General features: G+C 32.4%; 1 protein-coding gene across 1 annotated transcript in view; it reads right to left on the bottom strand.

The window, feature by feature from the left end:
* The window catches only part of MMP16 (matrix metallopeptidase 16), a 358,245-nt gene that overhangs the window by 143,857 nt on the left and 192,219 nt on the right, over positions 1 to 22,169 (bottom strand). The window contains exon 4 of the mRNA XM_030839261.2: positions 20,726 to 21,030. Coding sequence (XP_030695121.1) covers positions 20,726 to 21,030 — 305 coding nt within the window. The remainder of the gene's footprint in view (positions 1 to 20,725; positions 21,031 to 22,169) is intronic.

Here is a 22,169-nt window from a genome sequence, read left to right on the forward strand (position 1 = left end):
CTTCTTTAATTGTTGATGTAAGCAGAAGAATCAAAGTTAACAGCATTCTATTGTTTTATATACTCATCAATTAATGACTGAAAGTAAGGTTAGGACTATTAGACAACTGCTCATATTTCAATTAGTAATTTGTATATGTATATTCCCTTATGTTTCATGTATTTATTATCTACAAAATATTGCTATATTTCTTTGCCTTGAATTTTCTAGGTAATTTTCTAAATATCCTTCTTTGCCTTTGTACACAGCTGTTTCAGTTATTTTATGCCACATCATGGATCTCCTCCAAAAGCAATGTGTTTAAACAACAATAAGCCTTTATTGTCTCTCATGGATTTTGTGTGCCAGAAATTTGTAAGAAACTTAGCTCCAAGTTGTGTCAATGTCTCTCATGAGGCTGCAATTAGATACTGGCTGGATGTGCATTCTTCTGAAAGGTTGACTGGACCTGGAGATCCACTTCTGAAGTGGCACACTCTCATAACTTGCAAATTAGTGTTGGTTATTGGTGGAGGTCCTTCTCCACCTGGGTCTCTCCACATGGCCTGGGTTTCTGTTAAACATGATGATTGGGCTCTAAAGGCAAATATTTTGAGAAGGAATGAGGGAAGAAAGAGAGAGAGAGAGAAAGAGATATCTCACCAGCTTCAAACAGAAGCTATATGCTTTTTAGCACATAGTCTCAGAACACATAATCACATAGCATCACTTTCACCACATTTTATTCATTAGAAGTGATTCACTTAGGGGCCCATATTCATTGGGAGAGAAATGAAACTCCATGTTTCAAAGGGACAAGTTTCAATGAATTTAAAACACCACAACAGCAAAACGTGCTTTAGTTAAACTCAAATTGTAATTTATTCAATTATGGAAACTTGAAAGGTAAAATTAATCTGGTTTCCACTGTTGTTATGAATTCCATGGAATTATTTTTTGTAAGATACTGAATATGTAAGTTCTTTATAATATTTTTATATATTTTTCAAAAGTCTTAATAAGACTTACTGTGTAAATTTCATAACATTTTGATTAGAAAGAACTGCTGCCTATGAACTCAGAAAACCAATTATTTCACATCAAAAAATTAAAAAAAGAAAATGGATAAAATACTGTCTGTTAAACCACATTCTATACTTGAAGAAATTAAGAAATATATTTTACATATTATTATAGGGGGAAATTTTAAACAATGAAAAAAACAAAAGAATATATCATTTGAAAAATCATCAAAGTTGAAATATCATTGAGATCAAATAGTGACACCAGCCTTTCCCAACTTTTCAATAAAATGTTTGGATGAAACTGAAAAAATGTAATACAACACTGGGAAAATAACCTATGCCTATCAATCTCGTACCCAAATAAAGGCAAGCTACTCCCCATAGGCAAGCCAAATAGAGGGAGCCCCCTAATTCTTCCCCATGAAATAAGGTAGTTTTGCTCTCTCCCACTTTCTGAAAATGACAAAGTGGGAGCAAATCAGGTAAACTGCCAATATCCTTTCTATTTAAAGGTCTTTTACAAATTAATGAAATAATTCAATAGAATGGTCCAATCAGAACAAAGGTGAGAAATAGCTAATGAACATTCACAAAACACATACAGTTGAATAATATGTACAAAAATATGTGCCATCTAGTATTAACAAAAATTATAAATGTGTGAAATTACATTTTTACCTATTCAAATTGGTCAAGGTGAGAAATTAGGTGTTACTGGAGTTAAACTCAGGTGGGTAGCTTTGGGTGGTTTAAATTTCATATTGTTCAGCTATCCTATATGGGTAGATGACCTGCATCCCCACTCACAAACTATGACCTTGGACTCAGTACTTAGCACTTTGCACTTTACTTTCCTCATCTGTAATTTTTGGATAATAACAGACTATACATAATAGAGTTGCAGTGAAATGAAAATTCATCTGTGGTGTCTAACAGTGCTTAAAGTCCAGTTTATAGTATTATTTTATTTTTATTATCTTTAACATTATATCATATTTATTGTATTGTATACTCATATACTGCTGGTAGTAGTGTTAAATGGTTCTTCATTTTTGAAAAATAGCATAATAACAGATATAAACTCCCAGGATCCTGAATAGAAATGGACAGAACAGTCAACCTGAGGGAAGGCTATGATGATAATGATCTCCTTCCTGCTGTCATTGCCCCAACCCCACCACCTTGAACTGAAGAGATAACGTTTGGAAAAGAATATGGTCAGGGTTGAAAATAAATCAAGGTGAGTCAGGTTAGTTTGACTTAAATAATATGAGTTGATAATAAACCCAGGTAATGGGAACTATTTCCCAATGTTTCTTCAATGATTCTTTTACTTTATTCTGGTGACTTGCACCAGCTGACCTCAGGCTAAAGTGTGAAGCGTTCTACTTGAAGTTCTCTTATTACCTGATTAAAATGATTATTTTAAATATGTTGAAAAGATAAAAAATATGATCTATTATGTCTGGAAATGCATGTTGTAAGATATCTCATCTCTGGTTTGGTTTCATTTATTACGTAAGAATTCATTATGTTCTTAAGATACTAAAGTAAATGTGTTGTATATATTTGTGGATCGCAAAGTTACAAGTAAAAGAGTTAATGATTAAGACAAAGTTTGGTAGTCTGATTAGATAAAGGCAGGGTCTTGAGGGCTGAGTAGAACTTTATGATGGAAGGGGTGATGGGCATAAAACACATCCATTTTTTCCCAAAGGCAAGAATTCATGAGGAAACAATGAGTGAAAGTCAAAGATGAGGCAGAAAAGATCTGTGAATATAACTACATAAACTGATTTCAATTTAAGATGCATGGTTATCTGTTAAGGCCAGGGAATTAGGTTGAAAGTTTAGGTAAATTTAAAGGTTTAAATTGCAACTAATTTATTTTTTCTGGATCTCCTTGCTGAGAAATAAACTGCAAATCAGAAATGAACATTTCCCCAGCATGTTTCTATTAGGTAAAAAACATTAGTACCACTCATCCAGCTAAGATTTTTGTAGATTCACTCCCAAAAAAAGGGCTCTAAATGAAAAGTTTCATTAGGTAAAAAACTTTTATTTTAAGCCAGGGCTTTTTGTCACTGGTTTAATACATAAATATATAAATGTGTTTAATATACCATAAAATATATATTTTATTTTTAGTATTTCCTTCTTTGACACTGCTATAGAATGAGTAAATCTGCTAGAACTAAATATCAGCTTTCTTGATCTTATTTTTTATCCAATATGTATCTTTTAAAAATAACATTAAAAGGAGAAGGTGGCTACAAAAAAATGTAAATCTTGGCAAGTGAAAGGAAAGTTCTAACAAAGCACCAATTTTGCTCTAAGGAAACCTGAATGTACTATACACACATACATATATACATATGCACCTTTGGAAAACTTACAATATGAAATAGAAGAAAATGGTAAAATTTGGTTTTGGTTTAAAAAGTTAAGATAAAATCAGAGAAAGGAGAATTTAGATTGAATAATTTGTATATATTACAGATTAATATAATATGGAATAATCTTAGAGTGAAATTCCATTTCATATATGTAAAAATAAGTTTAAGTAAATAGGAAATAGGTTGTGATTTTGCGAATCATTATATAATAGTAATATACTACTTGAGACAAATTTTCCAACTCTGAAATTGAATACCTTGGTATTCAGAAACTAGTATTTACTTTTATGCATGAGGAAATTTAGAACTAAATATATCCAAGACACAGCCTGAGACTCTGATCAGAATTTTTTAAAAAACTGTAAATAGTGGGTTTGATAAATTTAAACTAGAATTGCCACAGAGAAGTAATCAAAGGTTCTTGCTCTTGGGTAGGGTGGAGCCACCAGAATGTTCACATTTGAATAAGTCAAATCTTATTGTTAAAAAATAAATTATTTATTACATATGCTTATATGTTTTATTTTGTACAATAATCTCATTTTAATAGAATCCACTATTGCCTGTAGAGTGTTTTCAAACGCTATTCCTTTTTTATTACTCTGTAATTCTCAATATATATACATCTTGAATTAAATAATGGTATAGGAGATAATATTCAACAGAAGTCACACAATTTAAATAGAGAAATTAGCCCTGAAGAGATTCATACTCAACTCTTCATATTTTCTCCTTATGAGATAGCTTATATCCTGCAACCTGAATAAATTGTTCTAAATCATAGGTGTGTTCATTTTATTCTCTTGTTAAATCGAGTTTGGTGGATTCCAATGGGCCATAATAGAAATCGACTTCATCAGCCTGTCACTAAATAATTTCAACAAATTAAATAAAACTGAACTTCATAGTTTTAGCTTAATACTAATGGTCACATTTAATTATCCCATTTTCTAGACCAGGGATTTCAACTGAGGAATATTTTGCACTCTCCTTCCCCTAGTGGACAGTTGGGAAAGACTGGAGACAGTTTTGGCTGGAAGACAATTTTGGTTATTTACAATTGAGGCTGATACTAGCATATATGGATAGAGGCCAGGGATAATGCAATTAATGTATAGGAAACTCCTCCCTGCTCCCCAAAAATATGGGTCTCAAAATTTCAATAGTGCTGAGGCTGAGAAATCCTGTTCTAGGCCAACATGTCCTAATTATTTTACACTCTATGATTTTTCCATATAGTTTCTTTGTCTTAATATTTTCTTCTTTCCATTTCTCTATCAAAATTATAATTTTCCCTTAATTCTCAACTCAAACATATTTTTTTGCAGGAAAAGTTCTATTCAGTGTTACTGGTGTATTTGATTAGGATCAAATAATATTTTGGGGTTCTGTACTCTTAGCAAGACCCTTTCTAATAATATAATTCTGATTATGCAATATTTGATACATGTAAAACAATATCCTTAACATATATGTAAATTATGAAGCATATCATAATAACATAAACCTGAAAATCCATCATCCCAACTTAAAAATAAATTATTGCCAACTCCTTTACATCTACTTATATCTAGACCATATTTCATTCCTCTGCTTCCCTTAGAATTAATCACTATTCTTAAAATTGTGATATCTTTCCCTTGCTTTGAAAAGCAATTTATATGCCTGTGTCTGGTTTTTGCTTCTTTATTTTTTTAAACAGCTTTATTGCAGTATAATTGCTTTACAATATTGTGTTAATTTCAGCTGTATAACAAAGTGAATAAGCGACATGTATACATATATCCCGACATGCCCTCGCTCTTGTGTCTCCCTCTCACCACCCTATCCCACCCCTCTGGGTGGTCACAAAGCACGGAGCTGAGCTCCCTGTGTGAAGCAGCTGCTTCCCATTAGCTATCTATTTTACATTTGGTAGTGTATATCTGTCAATGCTACTCATTAACTTCTTCCCAGCTTAAACTTCCCCCATCCCCGATCCTCGAGTCCATTCTCTACCTCTGTGCCTTTATTCCTGTCCTACCCCTATATTCATCAGAACCGTTTTTTTTCTTTTACATTCAATTTATATGCGTTAGCGTATGGTATTTGTTTTTCTCTTTCTGACTTACTTCACTCTGTATGACAGATTCTAGGTCCATCTACCTCACTACAAATAACTCAATTCATTTATTTTCATGGCTGAGTAATATTCCATTGTATATATGTGCCACATCTTCTTTATCCATTCATCTGTTGATGGACACTTAGGTTGCTTCCATGTCCTGGTTATTGTAAATAGTGCTGCAATGAACATTGTGATACATGGCTCTTTTGAATTATGGTTTTCTTAGGATATGTGCCCAGTAGTGGGATCACTGGGTCATATGGTGGTTCGATTTTTAGTTTTTTAAGGAACCTCCATACTGTTCTCCATAGTGGTTGTATCAATTTACATTCCCACCAACCGTGTTGGAGGGTTCCCTTTTCTCCACACCCTCTCCAGCATTTATTGGTTGTAGATTTTTTGATGATGGCCATTCTGACGGGTGTGAGTTGATACCTCATTGTAGTTTTGATTTGCATTTCTCTAATGATTATGATTAGTGATGTTGAGCATCCTTTCATGTGTTTGTTGGCAATCTATATATCTTCTTTGAAGAAATGTCTATTTAGGTCTTCAGCCCATTTTTGGATTGGGTTGTTTTTGTTTTTGTTTTTGTTTGATATTGAGCTGCATGAACTTCTTGTAAATTTGGGGGATTAATCTTTTGTCAGTTGCTTATTTGGCAAATATTTTCTCCCATTCTGAGGGTTTTCTTTTCATCTGTTTATGTTTCCTTTGCTGTGCAAAAGCATTTAAGTTTCATTAGGTCCCTTTTTTTTTTAATTTCCATTTATCTAGAAGGTGGGTCAAAAAGAATTTTGCTGTGATTTATGTCATAGAGTGTTCTGCCTATGTTTTCCTCTAAGAGTTTGGTAGTGTTGGGCCTCACATTTAGGTCTTTAAACCATTTTGAGTTTTATTTCTGTATGTGGTGTTAGGGAGTGTTCTAATTTCATTTTTTTATGTGGAGCTGTCCAGTTTTCCCAGCACCACTTATTAAAGAGGCTGTCTTTTCTCCATTGTATATTCTTGCCTTCTTTATCAAAGATAAGGTGACCATATGCATGTGGGTTTATCTCTGGGTTTTCTATCCTGCTCCATTGATCTATATTTCTGTTTTAGTGCCAGTACCATACTGTCTTGATTACTGTAGCTTTGTAGTATAGTCTGAAGCCAGGGATCCTGATTCCTCCAGCTCCGGTTTTCTTTCTCAAGTTTGCTTTGGCTATTCAGGGTCTTTTGTGTTTCCACAGAAATTGTGAAATTTTTTGTTCTAGTTCTGTGAGACATGCCATTGGGAATTTGATAGGGATTGCATTGAATCTGTAGATTGCTTTTAGTAGTATGGTCATTTTCACAGTGTTGATTCTTCCAATCCAAGAACATGGTATATCTCTCCACCTGTTTGTATCATCTTTCTTTCATCAATGTCTCATAGTTTTCTGCATACAGGTCTTTTATCTCCTTAGGTAGGTTTATTCCTAGGTATTTTATTCTTTTTGTTGCAATGGTAGATGGGAGTGTTTCCTTAATTTCTCTTTCAGATTTTCATCATTAGTGTATAGGAATGCAAGAGATTTCTGTGCATTAATTTTGTACACTGCTATTTAACCAAATGCATTGATTAGCTCTAGTAATTTTCTGGTAGCATCTTTAGGACTCTCTTTGTATAGTATCGTCACCTGCAAATCGTGACAGTTTTACTTCTTCTTTTCTGATTTAGAATCCTTTTATTTCTTTTTCTTCTCTGATTACTGTGGCTAAAACTTCCAAATATGTTGAATAATAGTGGTGAGAGTGGGCACCCTTGTCTTTTTCTTGATCTTAGAGGAAATTATATCAATTTTGCACCACTGAGAACAATGTTGGCTGGGGGTGTCATATATGGCCTTTATTATGTTGAGGTAGGTTCCGTCTATGCCTGCTCTCTGGAGAGTTTATCATAAATGGTTGTTGAATTTCGTCAAAAGCTTTTTCGGCATCTATTGAGATTATCATATGGTTTTTATTCCTTAATGTGTTAATGTGTAATCCCATTGATTGATTTGCGTATATTGAAGAATCCTTGCATTGCTGGGATAAACCCTACTTGATCATGGTATAAGATCCTTTTTACATGCTGTTGAATTCTGTTTCCTAGTATTTTTTTGAGGATTTCAGCATGTATGTTCATCAGTGATATTGGCTTGTAGATTTCTTCTTTTTTTTTGTGACGTCTTTGTCTGGTTTTGGTATCAGAGTGATGGTGGTCTCTTAGAATGAGTTTGGGCATGTTCCTCCCTCTGCTATGTTTTGGAAGAGCTTGAGAAGGATAGGTGTTACCTGTTCTCTAAGTATCTGATAGAATTCGCCTGTGAAGACATCTGGTCCTGGGCTTTTGTTTGTTGGAAGATTTTTAATCACAGTTTCAATTTCACTTCTTGTGATTGGTCTGTTTATATTTTCTATTTCTTCCTGGTTCAGTCTTGGACGGTTGTGCTTTGCTAAGAATTTCCTCCAGGTTGTCCATTTTATTGGCATATAGTTGCTTAGTCTCAGTTGTTACTTCTTTTCATTTCTAATTCCTTTGATTTGAGTCTTCTCCCTTTTATTCTTGTTGAGTCTGGCTAATGGTTTATCAATTTTGTTTATCTTCTCAAAGAACCATCTTTTAGTTTTATTGATCTTTGCTATTGTTTTCTTCATTTCTTTTTCATTTCTTTCTGATCTGATCTGTATTATTTCTTTCCTTCTGAAAACTTTGGGTTTTTTTGTTCTTCTTTCTCTAATTGCTTTAGGTGTAATATTTGGTTCTTTGAGATTTTTCTTGTTTCTTGAGGTACAATTGTATTGCTATAAACTTCACTCTGGAAGTGCTTTTGCTGTGTCCCATAGGTTTTGGGTCATCATGTTTTCATTGTCATTTGTTTCTAGGTATTTTTTGGTTTCCTCTTTGATTTCTTCAGTGATCTCTTGGTTATTAAGTAGTGTATTGTTTAGTCTCCATGTGTTTGTATATTTTACAGTTTTTTTCTTGTAATTGATCCTTAGTCTTATAACACTGTGGATGGAAAAATATTTGATACAATTTCAATTTTCTTCAGTTTACCAAGGCTTGATACTTGACCCAAGATATGATCTGTCCTGGAGAATGTTCCATGAGCACTTGAGAAAAAAGTGTATTCTTTTTTTTTGCATGGAATGTCCTATAGATATCAATTAAGTCCATCATGTTTAATATGTCATTTAAAGCTTGGGTTTCCTTATTTATTTTCATTTTGGATGATCTTTCCATTGGTGAAAGTGGGGTGTTGAAGTCCCTTACTATTATTGTGTTTCTGTTAATTTCCCTCTTTATGGCTATTAGCATTTGCCTTATGTACTGAAGTGCTATTATATTGGTTGCATAAATGCTTTTAATTGTTATATCTTCTTGGATTGATTCCTTGATCTTTACGTAATGTCTTTCTTTGTCTCTTGGAATAGTCTTTATTTTAAAGTCTATTTTGTCTGATATGAGAACTGCCACTCCAGTTTTCTTTTCATTTCTAATTGCATGGAATATCTTTTTTCATCCCCTCACTTTCAGTCTGTATGTGTCCCTAGGTCTGAAATGGGTTTCTTGTAGACACCATATATATGGGTCTTGTTTTTGTATCCATTCAGCCAGTCTATGTCTTTTGGTTGGAGCATTTAATCCATTTATATTCAAGGTAATTATCAATATGTATGTCCCTATTATCATTTTCTTAATTGTTTTGGGTTTGTTATTGTAGGTCTTTTCCTTTTCTTGTGTTTCCTGCCTAGAGAAGTTCCTTTAGCATTTGTTTAAAGATGGTTTGGTGGTGATGAATTCTCTTAACTTTTGCTTGTCTTTAAAGTTTTAATTTCTCCTTCGAATCTGAGTGAAATCCTTGCTAGGTAGAATAAACTTGGTTGTAGGTTTTTCCCTTTCATCACTTTAACTATGTCCTGCCACTCCCTTCCTGTTTGCAGCATTTCTGCTGAAAGATCAGCTGTTAACCTTATGCAGATTCCCTTGTATGTTATTTGTTGCTTTCCCTTGCTGTTTTTAATATTTTTTCTTTGTTTTTAATTTTGAGAGTTTGATTAATGTGTCTTAGCATGTTTCTCCTTAGATTTATCCTGTATGAGACTCTCTACCCTTCCTGGACTTGACTGACTATTTCTTTTCCCACGTTAGGGAAGCTTTTGACTATAATCTAAATATTTTCTCAGACCCTTTCTTTTTCTGTTCTTCTTCTAGGACCCCTATACTTTGAATATTGGTGCATTTAATGTTGTCCCAGAGGTCTCTGATACTGTCCTCAATTCTTTTCATTCTTTTTTCTTTATTCTGCTCTGTGGTATTTATTTCCACTATATTATCTTCCAGGTCACTTATCTGTTCTTCTGCCTCAGTTATTCTGCTTTTGATTCCTTCCAGAGAATTGTGTTGTTTATCATTGTTTGTTTGCTCTTTAGTTCTTCTAGGTCCTTGTTAAATGCTTCTTTTATTTTCTCCATTCTATATCCAAGATTTTGGATCATCTTTACTATCATTACTGTGTATTTCTTTTTAGGTAGGCTGTCTATTTCCTCTTCATTTGTTTGGTCTGGTGGGATTTTACCTTGCTCCTTCATCTGCTGCATGTTTTTCTGTCTTCTTATTTTGTTAACTTACTTTGTTGGGGTCTCCTTTTTAACACTGCTTTGGGGTCTCCTTTTTGCAAGTTTGTAGTTCCTGTTTTGGTGTCTATGCATATTTTGGAAGTTATGCACTGCTTAATTTTTTTTTAATTTATATTTATTTATTTACTTATTTATTTATTTTATTGTTTGCTTTTGGCAATTTATTATGCTTGTTTACCGGAATATAAAATTAATTCCTTAACCTTATTGTTAAATTATATGAGAATCTTAGAGTATTTCAATATTGATCTCTGCTTCACTGGTTTTCATGTAGTTATTTTTCAGTAAGCTTCTTCTCTTTTTAGTTGTACAGATTACACATTACTATTATTTCATACATGGAATATTTATTAATTTCTTGATCAAAATTATTTCTTTTATCTAAGTTTGTTATAGGGTTATTTTGTCAAGTGTTAGAAAGTCTTTTAGAGTTATTAACTGAATTGCAATTTGTCTAATTTTTTATCCTTTTAAAATTTTCTATTTCATTCTAACTTCTGAAAGATAGTTTTGTTGGATAATTCTAGGCTGATAGTTATTTATTCTGAGCATTTCAAAATATTTCATTGTTATTGAGATCCTTATTGTCTGGGGAATTTCCTGGCTAGTTATAGGTGAAGTGTGCTTTCCATCTATCTGTTTTGAAAATCTTTCCTTTGTCTTTGGTAACTTGCATTTACTCTAAAGTGTGTGTGTGTGTTTTTGAATTTATACTCTTTTGAATAAATTGGGATTCCATCTGTGGATTTATACTTTTATATCTAGGTAATTATCAATTAGTATACCTTCAGATATTGCTTCTTTTCTTATCTTTTTTTTTTTTTTTTTGTAATTCTCTCTTTCTGGGATTTCAATTGTATTTATATTAGATCTTTTGTTCTATTTTCCTTATCTCTTAATCTTTTGTATGCTTCATCCTTTTTACCCTCCATACTGTGATTTGTGGATTTATTTAGATCTATCTTATTATTCACTATCTATAACTAATTTTAGTCTGCTCTTTAACCTACCCATTATTATTATATTTTATTCTTACTATTACATTTTTAGGTTTTATTTTTCATCTCTTCTTCATCTTTTTAAATAATATCTTGTTTCTTGTTCATTTCTGTGATTCCGTCTCTCCTTTTTAGAGCTATCACACCCTGAAGTTGTATCCTTTTTAAATTTATAATTTCAGTAACTTAAATTCCTGGGGAATAATCTCTTTTTTAAAGCTGATTCTCATTCATTATGCTTGATTTCCTTTTATGTTTAGTGATCTTTACATTTACATTACATCTATCTATGAAAAAAATATGAGAGCCTAAAGCCAGTATGCTTTCTGCTAAAGAGAACATGTATTCACTTATACTGGGATCTGAGTGTGTATGTGGGGGTGTGTGATATTATGAATCTTGGATCATATTGTCTATATCCAAGTGCTGGTATTTTAATACAGAATCTTCAGATTCACTTTGTCCCTGACATAAACCTTGGTCTCTGCTTTTCACATATGCAGGTTACTCAAAACTCTAGTTTCAGTTTATTGTTTCCCTGATATTGTGAAGATATTATTTGCTGAATGTGGTGCCATCTACTCAGTTAAAAGTATGCTTCATTGATTAGTTATTTAGTAATAAGAAGAATCTTTGAAATATCTACTCCTCTAGAAGCAGGTATTTCAAGAGTGCTCTTTTAAAACCACTATTATGATACTTTTCACAGTCAGTATTATAAATAATTGTATTATGTTTCTATCCTAGATTGTAAAATATCTTCTTTTAAAATGTTATGGTTTATTAATATTTTTATTGGGATTTTATGTAATGTTTAGTCTTTCCCTTGGGTTCCTACTATATGAAGTAGTGGTTTCTACCATATTACTAATATCCTAATGATCAATGAAATGTTTGTTGAAAGGAGAGTGTATGAAAATACAGTAATATTAGTAGACCTCTATGCTAATGTTATATTTTATATAAATGCTGAATATTTAGTCCACAATTTCCTTCTACCTTTATATTATTACCAAATCATAGGGAAGTATCACTCAGAACACATATGATTTCTAAAACAAAGATCATTTATATAGAAATATTTTAAAACCACAGATGAAGTTTAATATTAAAAAGAACAAGGAAGCTATTAGAATATAAAAGAATATTATGTATAATTTCTTCCATCATTTTTAGCAATTAGAATAGCAAAGGTTAAAAAACACACAAAATGGGGCTTCCCTGGTGGTGCAGTGGTTGAGAGTCCGCCTGCTGATGCAGGGGACACGGGTTCGTGCCCCGGTCTGGGAAGATCTCACATGTCGCGGAGCAGCTGTGCCCGTGAGCCATGGCCGCTGAGCCTGAGTGTCCGGAGCCTGTGCTCCACAACGGGAGAGGCCACAACAGTGAGAGGCCCACGTACCACAAAAAAACAAAAAACAAAAAAAGAACACACAAAATGATTAGCCTTGTATTTTGGCCTCTGAGAAGAACCCATATTTTTTTTTTCTGCCTTTTGGTTAATGGGATCTTGTTTTTACTTGTAGGATGTATTTATTTATGGATCTGATTTGGTAATTTTGCAATGAATGCAATGACTCCTTTTGAATTGCATACTACTGTCATACTTTAGAAGACTTTTCTAATAGGCATTTGCTTACTTATTTTACTTAATTTTTTACTCTTCCTTCTTTTGGAAGAATCTTACTTCTTATACTGGAGTTATCTATAAGTATTCTAATATCTATCCTTAATTTCACATCATTTTATCTTATTATGTTTTTCTGAAAATGCTTACCAAGATTTTCTTCCACATGACAGATTCAGTTTTTAAAGCAATAATAGGTTTTATTTTCCTGTTCCATAGAGAGTCTTTATGGGTATTTTGAGTTATTTCCAATATTGATTTTCTGGTTCACTCAATAAAGTATTTTCAGCAATCGGCTTTTCTCCTGAGTCTTCCGGTAGTTTTTTCAGTATCTTTTTAATGGTATCATTTTTTGTTACTAACTAGGTAAACTTAAGCAAGTTACCAAACTTTCTGTGCCTCGATTTCCTTGCAAAGTGGAAATAATTACACTATCTTCCTTATTAATTTGTGTGAGGAATAAATGAGTTAAATATATAAGCTGAATTTTAAATAATTTCAATTAAATTTGGCTTCTATTAGTATTTATTTTTCACTGTTTTCTTCTTTATGCAACTTTGAATGAGACTGACAATAACCAGCAGAGAGAGTTTTTAAATTATTCTTAATTTCCCTACCTTTCTTCATATTGGCCAAATAACCATTTCAATTGAAACCTGGAGAATGGCTGATATTCTATAGTCTTATGTCAGTTTCCATTGCTCAGGGCAAATGCATTTAGCATAGCCGTGCCTAACAGAGGTAGAACATTCCTGTCTTGGTCTCTTGTAGACCCATTCTCTTGTTCTCTGATGCATCCAGTCAACGGCAAAGTATAATTTCCACTGTTAATTGCAACATGGGCTATTTCTGTTACTGCTTTGATACCTAATCAACAGACTGTGTAGGAGGTAAGTCGTGGCAATATTTGATTAAAAATGAAGAAGTGAGTTATAGATTAAATGTGGGAACAGTTAGTTGATAGTTTTGTTGTGTTTAAAATATAAGGAAATTACTAAAATGGTAGAATGCCAGGTTTTGTAATGGTATGGTTGTAATACTGCAAAAAACAATTACACAAAAGTAAGGTAGAAATTCATTAATGGTCTTGATAATTTAGTCAATAAAATACTATCAAATTATTAACTCCAACCAACTGAATTTTTTTCAAAAACTTAAAGACATTATTTTGATAAACTAACTAATGGTTAAATTTGAAAATTGTACTTCATTGGTAGACTTGGTTGTCTACCTAGATTTAAGGATAGATACTCTATAAGAAGATGGATTAGAAAGATAATTCCTACACATACTATATAAGAAGAGGAATGACAGAAGCTAAATAATGATTAATAGGTTAAAATCTGCATTAAGGGAAATTATGGTTAAGCAGCTTACCCACAGATGCAGAGTAGTATATTTAATATCAATCTAGCATTGTTTTTACCTCACAACTTATTGGTGTGGCAGACACTGACTAGTTGCTCATCAAACCTGGGCATATATCTGGAGAAAACCATAGTTCAAAAAGATACATGCACTGCAATGTTTATTGCAGCACTATTTACAATAACCAGGTCATGGAAGCAACCTAAATGTCCATCAACAGAGGAATGGATAAAGAAGATGTGGTACATATATACAATGGAGTATTACTCAGCCATAAAAAGGGACAAAATTGTGTCATTTGCAGAGATGTGGATGGACCTAGAGACTGTCATAGAGAGTGAAGTCAGAAAGAGAAAAATAAATATCGTATATTAACATATATTTGTGGAATCTAGAAAAATAGTATAGATGAACTTATTTGCAAAACAGAAATACAAATGTGGACGTAGAGAACAAATGTATGGATGCCAAGGGAAGAGGGGGTGGGATGAACTGGGAGATTGGGATTGACATATATACACTACTCTGCATAAAACAGATGACTAATGAGAACCTACTCTATAACACAGGGAACTCTACTCGGTGCTCTGTGGTGACCTAAAAGGGAAGAAAATCCAAAAAAGAGGGAATATATATATATATATATATATATATATATATATATAGTTGATTCAGTTTGCTGTACAGCAGAAACTAACACAACTGTGTAAAGCAACTAAACTCCAATAAAATAAATAAATATTTTAAAAGATGTGGTACATATATACAATGGAATATTAGTCAAAAAAAAAAGAGAATGAAATAATGCCATTTGCAGCAAAATGGATGGACCTAGAGATTGTCATACTGAATGAAGTAAGTCAGACAAAGACAAATATCATATGATATCACTTATATGTGGAATCTAAAACAAAGGTACAAATAAACTTATCTATGAAACAAATAGAGTTACAGATGTAGAAAACAAACTTATGGTCACCAGGGGGCAAGTGCGGGGGAGGGATAAATTGGGAGATTGGGACTGACATATACACACTATTATATATAAAATAGATAACTAATAAGGACTTATGGTATAGCACAGGGAACTATATTTAATACTCTTTAATAGCCTATATATGAAAAGAATCTAAAAAAGAGTGAATATATGTATACGTATAACTGATTCACTTTGTTGCACACCTGAAACTAACACAACATTATAAATCAACTATACTGCAATAAAAAAAAATAAGCCTTCTCTAGCTTTCTTTATGATTAGATGTGGCCATAGGATTGAATTCTAGTTAGTAGAACTTGGGGGAAAATAATATTTACTGCTTGCAGGTCTGGCACATAAGCAAATGAGCAAAACTACCTTGGTTTGCTCAGCTGCTGTCTGGATGTTTATGCCTTAGGAAACTCTGAAAATCATGTCTTGATGATGGCTGAGCCTCCATTATTCTGGGTCTCTGGCTGATTGAGTGGACAGTCCCTCTGCCCCACCACATGAGCAAGAAATAAAATTCTATTGTGTTAAGCCATTGAAATGTCTGGCTCTATCTGTTTCTGCTCTATGTTACATGTATTTTAATGTACATGATCCATCTATATACTTTAATAAAACTGATATAATGAAACAATATTTTGAGTGTGATGACATCAATTCATCTTCTATTCTCTAATTGGACACAAAGATCTAAAAATAAAGAACCAAGTAGAACCTGCATAGTAATCATATGAAACAACATAATTGAGAGGTTTTGAAAAAGTAAAGACTATCAAACTTTAGGTCACTGGTCTAGTGAAATGAAATAAACTCAGTGAAATGAAGTTTATTCCAGGAAGGAGGGAAGGAAGGTTTTTAAAAACAATCAAAAAATCTCTATCATAGTTTTCAAATCCAAATTACTATAGAAAGTTTTGGTAAAGCATCGTAAGGTAATAACTGTGTGGCAGACAGCTAATAGTTTTACAGTTTAAAATCTCAATAAATACTCTGGTTTTAAGGATGAGTAAAAGTCCTTGACTCTCCCGTCATATCAAGTCCTTCCCGTATTTTTAAAAAGCGCAAGACAGATTGATACAGATAATATTCCCACAGACTGCAGCACTTCTAGGACTCTTGGTAATATCTGTTCGGCAACTAACCCTTCCTGTTCTCAAAGATCAAAGTCCAAAACCTGCAGGCATCTGAAAAATATTATATAGCAGATACAGCTGCAAAATGAGCATAAAAATTGGGGAGGTGACAGACAGCTTGTTAAGGCCTAGGTGTGCCTCTTGGTAAACTTGTATTTGCACACCAATGACAAAATCTCTCTTACAGAAAGTTAACTCTCCCTGGTTTGTATAAATCATGTCCATTGACTCAAACATTATATCATGAAGATATTTAACTTAAACTTGGTCTATTCAAAGAATTTGTGGGCTTAGATGTAGAATTTGACCGTTTCACATTTAATGATTATATTAGTTTGTATTCTCCAGAGAAATACAATCAGTAGGATATATATGGCTATATTAGAGTAGATATATTATAGGAATTGGCTCATGAGGTTATGGAGTCTAAGAAGTCCCGTTATCTGTTGTCAGCAAATTGAAGAACCAGGAAACCTGATGGTACAATTCAGTTTGAGTCCAAAGGCCCAAGAACCAGGAGTTCTGAAGTACAAAGTCAGGGAAAGATGCAGGTGCCACATCAAGAAGGGAGACAGAATTCACCCATTCTCTTTTGTTCTATACTGGCCCTCAATGGATCGGATCATGCCTGCCCACATGGGTGAAGGAAGATCTTCTTTACTCAGTCTACCAAATCAAATGCTAATCTCTCCCAGAAACACCCCACAGGCAAATTCAGAAATGATATTTTAGCAGCTATCTGGGCATCCCTTAGACCAATCAACTTGACACATAAAATTAACTGTCATAATGATGCAATAGATTTAAGGATTTTGATGTCTCATGAAATTTTCATCATCATCGCTCTCTCCTTAGTTTGTGGATAGACTGCCACAACAGCTCTGAGCACCTCATGATCACCTTCTGACTTTAGACAGTGACCTTTACACCAATAAACAGAGCCAAGGCAATGCATTCTTTTTGTTAATAGAATAGTTAATAGAACTACATAGTAAAATAAGATATGCATCTGGATATTTCTCTTGTCATAGTTTTATATATTATTTTAATAGATAACCTTTATGTTTGGAGATTATCAATTTGTAATCCTCTGACTGTGGTAGATTACTTGTCTAATTAGAAAGAATCTTTGTGGTAAGTTCGTGTTTACATTGACATTACCATTTAAACTTTATACAGTAGCCAAGGAAACAATATGATAATGATGTTCAAAATGAATCTTAACATTTTGCTAGATTTAAATTTCCTAACACACATTCGGGCAATGTATACTTTTTAAAAACCATATCACAGTAACATTTTCTGTTTAGAATTACTATGCAGATGTTTTTCTTATCCACTCCTTAAAGAAAAAAAAAAACATCTTGGAGCAAAAAAAGGCATTCTATTTACTAAGGGTGTGTGTGTGTGTGTGTGTGTGTGTGTGTGTGTGTGTGTGTGTGGTGTACTTATTTATTTATTTTAATGTAAGTATTGTGTAATTTCCTTAATGAGCATTAGCTTAAGCTTTCAAAAGGTATCATGACTATAAGCAAATTGATAGGAAAGTGGACAACAATTAATTAAGGATTACTGGCAGACTAAGACACTGTTTTATCTCTTTTGAGGTAGACAGAATTCAAATTGCCTTCATTAACTGAGCAATATGATGTGGAAAATGAGCTGGGTACTTATCAAGAGGCTCTGTCATTTGCATTTTTGCTAAACTTTCAAGCTTCTCTGTTTTCTAGATGCTTAAGAGCTCTGAGTAGGACAGAAAGAAAAATTTTCAGGGAAGTAAGCCAGGGGACATTGGAGGACTAGATTAAAGAAACAAAAAGTTTTATCAGTAAAGATGTCAGAATTGTGCCTGTATATTTGTGATACAAAAAGACAGCCTTACAGAAAGGATCTAGGATGTACAAATACATTAATTCTCCACACATTCAACAGTACCACAACAAAGCTAGAGGGTTTTCCTTTGATAAACAATCAGTACTTCATATGACATTACCATAGCTGCCCTGTTGCTAGTTAAAAGTCTGAATTTCAATTAAGCAGTAAATCTTTATGGTATTACATCTTGAACAGTTAACTTTTCCTTTAATCTCCTACAATTCTGAACACTGTTGTTTTGCAGAATCATTTTCTTTATGCTCACTGAAAAGGAAAAATATTCTTATTGGACCAGTAAAGAAATATTTTCATCCAAATGAAACACTAAATATTAAATAATTTTTTGTTTAGGTTTTTAATATATGTATATGTAAAAAGTTATTATACTTCTACAGTATAATTTAAAAGGCAATCAAATGTATTAATACACAGTCTGAGTTAAAAGTCCATCGACTTGATTGTACACATTTAGCTCCTATGTCCCATTTCTGAATTCTTTCCCATGTATATATTCCTTGAAAGACTTCTTAAATCACACAAAAAAACAAATAAACATTAATAATACCTATAATACTCAAATCAGTGGAAAAATTCTCATTTCCTATGTCACTTCAAATGCCCCTATAGATATTTTTAAAACTTATTTTTTAAAAGTATTAGTTAATGCCTAAAAAAGTACAGCTAATAGAGAATACATTTAAAGGATTCGTGCAGCTTTCTTGATGATTTCCACATTTTAAGAGAAAATATAGGCCATTTAATAGGCACCATCTCCTTCATATAGAATTTTAAAACAATTTTAAATTTATGAGTCCACAAAGCCAAATTAACACAACTTCAAAGCTACACATTTACAGTATCTTTAAGAGTTAGACTCATTATTGGAATAAAATACAATTTTCTCTGTTCAGAAGTTTAGAAGAAAATCTTTCCCTTGGAAGCAAATGTAGTTATGCCTATGTCAGCAAAATTCTACCATTATATGTGCTACTTTTCTCAATTAGTTAGAATGCAAATATTTTTCCATTATTTAAAACATTTTTAGCAATTGACTTGAAGAAGTCTGAGCTACTTCATTTGAATTCCTGTGTGATATTGATAAAAATAAACACATTTAATTTTAAATGAATTATGTATCAAACAAGTATGGGCCAACTATCATGTTGCAGATATTTTATTATTAGATTCTCAGCTATACAGTAAGTTAAACATGCCTAAATAGAAAGCACTTCTCCTTACAATGTCCCCAGCCCTGCAATACAAGGTAAAGAATGAAATCAAGTATACAGTATGTTAGCAGGTTATTGAGCTACTGAACATTTAGCCAGGAATGTACGTCTGTTTGACTCCAAAGTATCTGACTTTCATTCCAGTATAGTGAATCCTCCCAACATAGCTGCCATTAGTCTCCAAACCAGTTCTTAAAAATGAAATCATAATTTTATATTATAGCAAATACACCTATTAATAACAATACAAAAATCATTTTGTTCAATACTAGATATTTTATTTCCTTTTGGAAAACATGAACAGTTATTTATTATATTTTTCTCTTTGAAAATTAATGTTATTTCAAGTTTAACTCAACTAATTCATTCTATCCATAATGTGTTTGAACCCTACATGTTCTAAACATGCAAGACTATTACATTAATCCAGCTAACTAAACCTTCTAAGGAACTAACAAAGCTTAATTTGACGGCTGGGCTTAACTCAACAAGGAGGAATTAAGAGTTTTATTAGCTGATTAGTTGTCATTAAACAATGCACACTTGTATTTTCAACATTCTACTGTGGTGAAAAAGTAAAATATTTAAGTATTGATTACAAGAATTATGAGAGATGGTGACTTAAGAATCTTATAACTCTAGAATCCTATAATTCTATGAATATTTTTTAAACACAAAATTGTTCCCTAGGAAGAAACACATGCTTCTTATATCAAGTAACGATACTTTTAGCTGTTGAGTTTTTAATTTTTACATTATTTTTGCATATTAGAATAACTATAAGGATTAGAAAACTGATAGATATGTTGGAATAGATTTGCAAGAATCTGGTTTCTATAAAGATATCATACAAGAATATGTCAGATTGGGAGACCAAGGAAATTATGAGACAAAAGAGAAGGAGAAAACTTACAGATTAGAAAGGTTATAATGGAAAAAAATAAACAGAAAAGATATGGTAGAAGCTACACCACCAATGTCAATCAGGGTTAAGTTTCAAGTGGAAACACTGGAATTAAGTGTAAAAAAATAGCATAATTTACTTAATGTGTGTCCCATGACTTGAATACTACAGAAACTTTTAAATGACTCTTTATACAAAACAAAATTCACTTTAAAGCATTTATAGAATACACTGTAAAGTTCTAATCTTTAATCAAAAGCCACATGAAAAACTATTATTGTCTAATGACTCGTACAAATTCTTGTTCTAAAATGTTATAAAAAGCCTCATGTATTTTTTGGTAATTTTAAAAACAAATTATTTGTTTAGTTTAAGTTTTTAAATTAGTAAATCACTTGGGCATCCAAAAATAAAAGTATTTATAATGAAAAAAACTATGCACTTACCATCATGATTAGGATTTCCTAGTGTCCATGGCTCATCTGAGTCGAAATGAGTATCTCCCCCAATTCCTGGTCCAGGGAAATAGGCATGTGCCAAAAACCCTCCCTCTCCATCAAAGGGAGAACTGTCTCCATGAAAGCCAGATGCAAAAATGATGGTTATATCCACATCACGTTTGCCATTTTCTAATTCACTGTAGGGAACTTCTTCAAACGTCAGAGGAGTTACATTCTGCCACACGTCAAAGGCACGACGAATAGCTTTACGGGTTTCAGGGTCTCCTACTTTTGGAGTTACGTTCTTTATACTGAAATTTAGAAAAAAGGGTAATCAGTATGGCTTTATTATATATAATCTGACTTATTATAGATTGGTTTATTACATATTTTCCTCTATTCAGTTGAGTAAAAAATTAGAAAAACGTCTCATATTAAGTAGGAAAGAAATTAATTCCTTCTGTCTCTATAGCTAGATTTCCCTGTGCTGGGTCATTTAATTCTCAGCAATATAGTACTCATCTACCAAGGCTATAAATGAGAAGATCTTCTCTGCAGAATGGTTAACACTAAGGTAATTAGATCAATCAGTCACTTTGTCTCCTGAACAACAATAGAAAGGCAGCTTTGCCAAATGATCAAACAGGTGCAGCAGTTTCAAGCTGAAATAAAAAATTCAATTTCTGTCTGGTAATAATTACTTTTAGGGGCACAGTATTTTGTGCACACACGCTGCTTTCAAACAATGTCTTTATGCTCTTATCCATGAACAACAAATCAGTGGATACAAAATTATTTCTCAGTTTTTAAAGAAAATGTCATTTAATTACAGTTCCTGATATTCAATTGTTTTCTTATATACTTATTTCTAGTCAAAATAAAGCAATGAGAGTGAATAGCTTTTTAATACAAATATTTAACAGTTATATGAATTTAAAGAAGTAACTTGGACATTATTAGCTTATTTGTCTTGAGGTTAATAACAAATGGAAAAAGATATAAGTATTTTTCTCTAGCACTGATCAGATATTTCTCTTTTATCATTTATTTTTCTATTTTTTCTAAATAGAACATAAATGAAACAAATTTATATATATGTAAGTATTTTATATTGTGGTAGTATAAGTTCATACCATCTTTGTGAAAAGTAATGAGTAAATTTCATAAGAGTTATAACTAAGTTTCAGACCACTTCAACCAATAATCTTACACCCGTGAATCCATGAATTTCACTAAGGGGCTGTCTTAATGCATAGGAGGGTATAATATTCAGGTGAATATTATTATTTTATTATTGCAATGCATTTTTATTATTGCAGCGCAATAATGAAAGAGAATTGGAGGCTAGATGATATGCAAATCATGGTGTCTCTATTGCATGCCATAATATACACAGGATTTGAAATTTGAAAGAGCAAAATTTGATTTTGTTGTTTTAAAGCTATTTAGC

Source organism: Globicephala melas, chromosome 17, assembly GCF_963455315.2.
Source record: "Globicephala melas chromosome 17, mGloMel1.2, whole genome shotgun sequence".
Lineage (NCBI taxonomy): Eukaryota > Metazoa > Chordata > Mammalia > Artiodactyla > Delphinidae > Globicephala > Globicephala melas.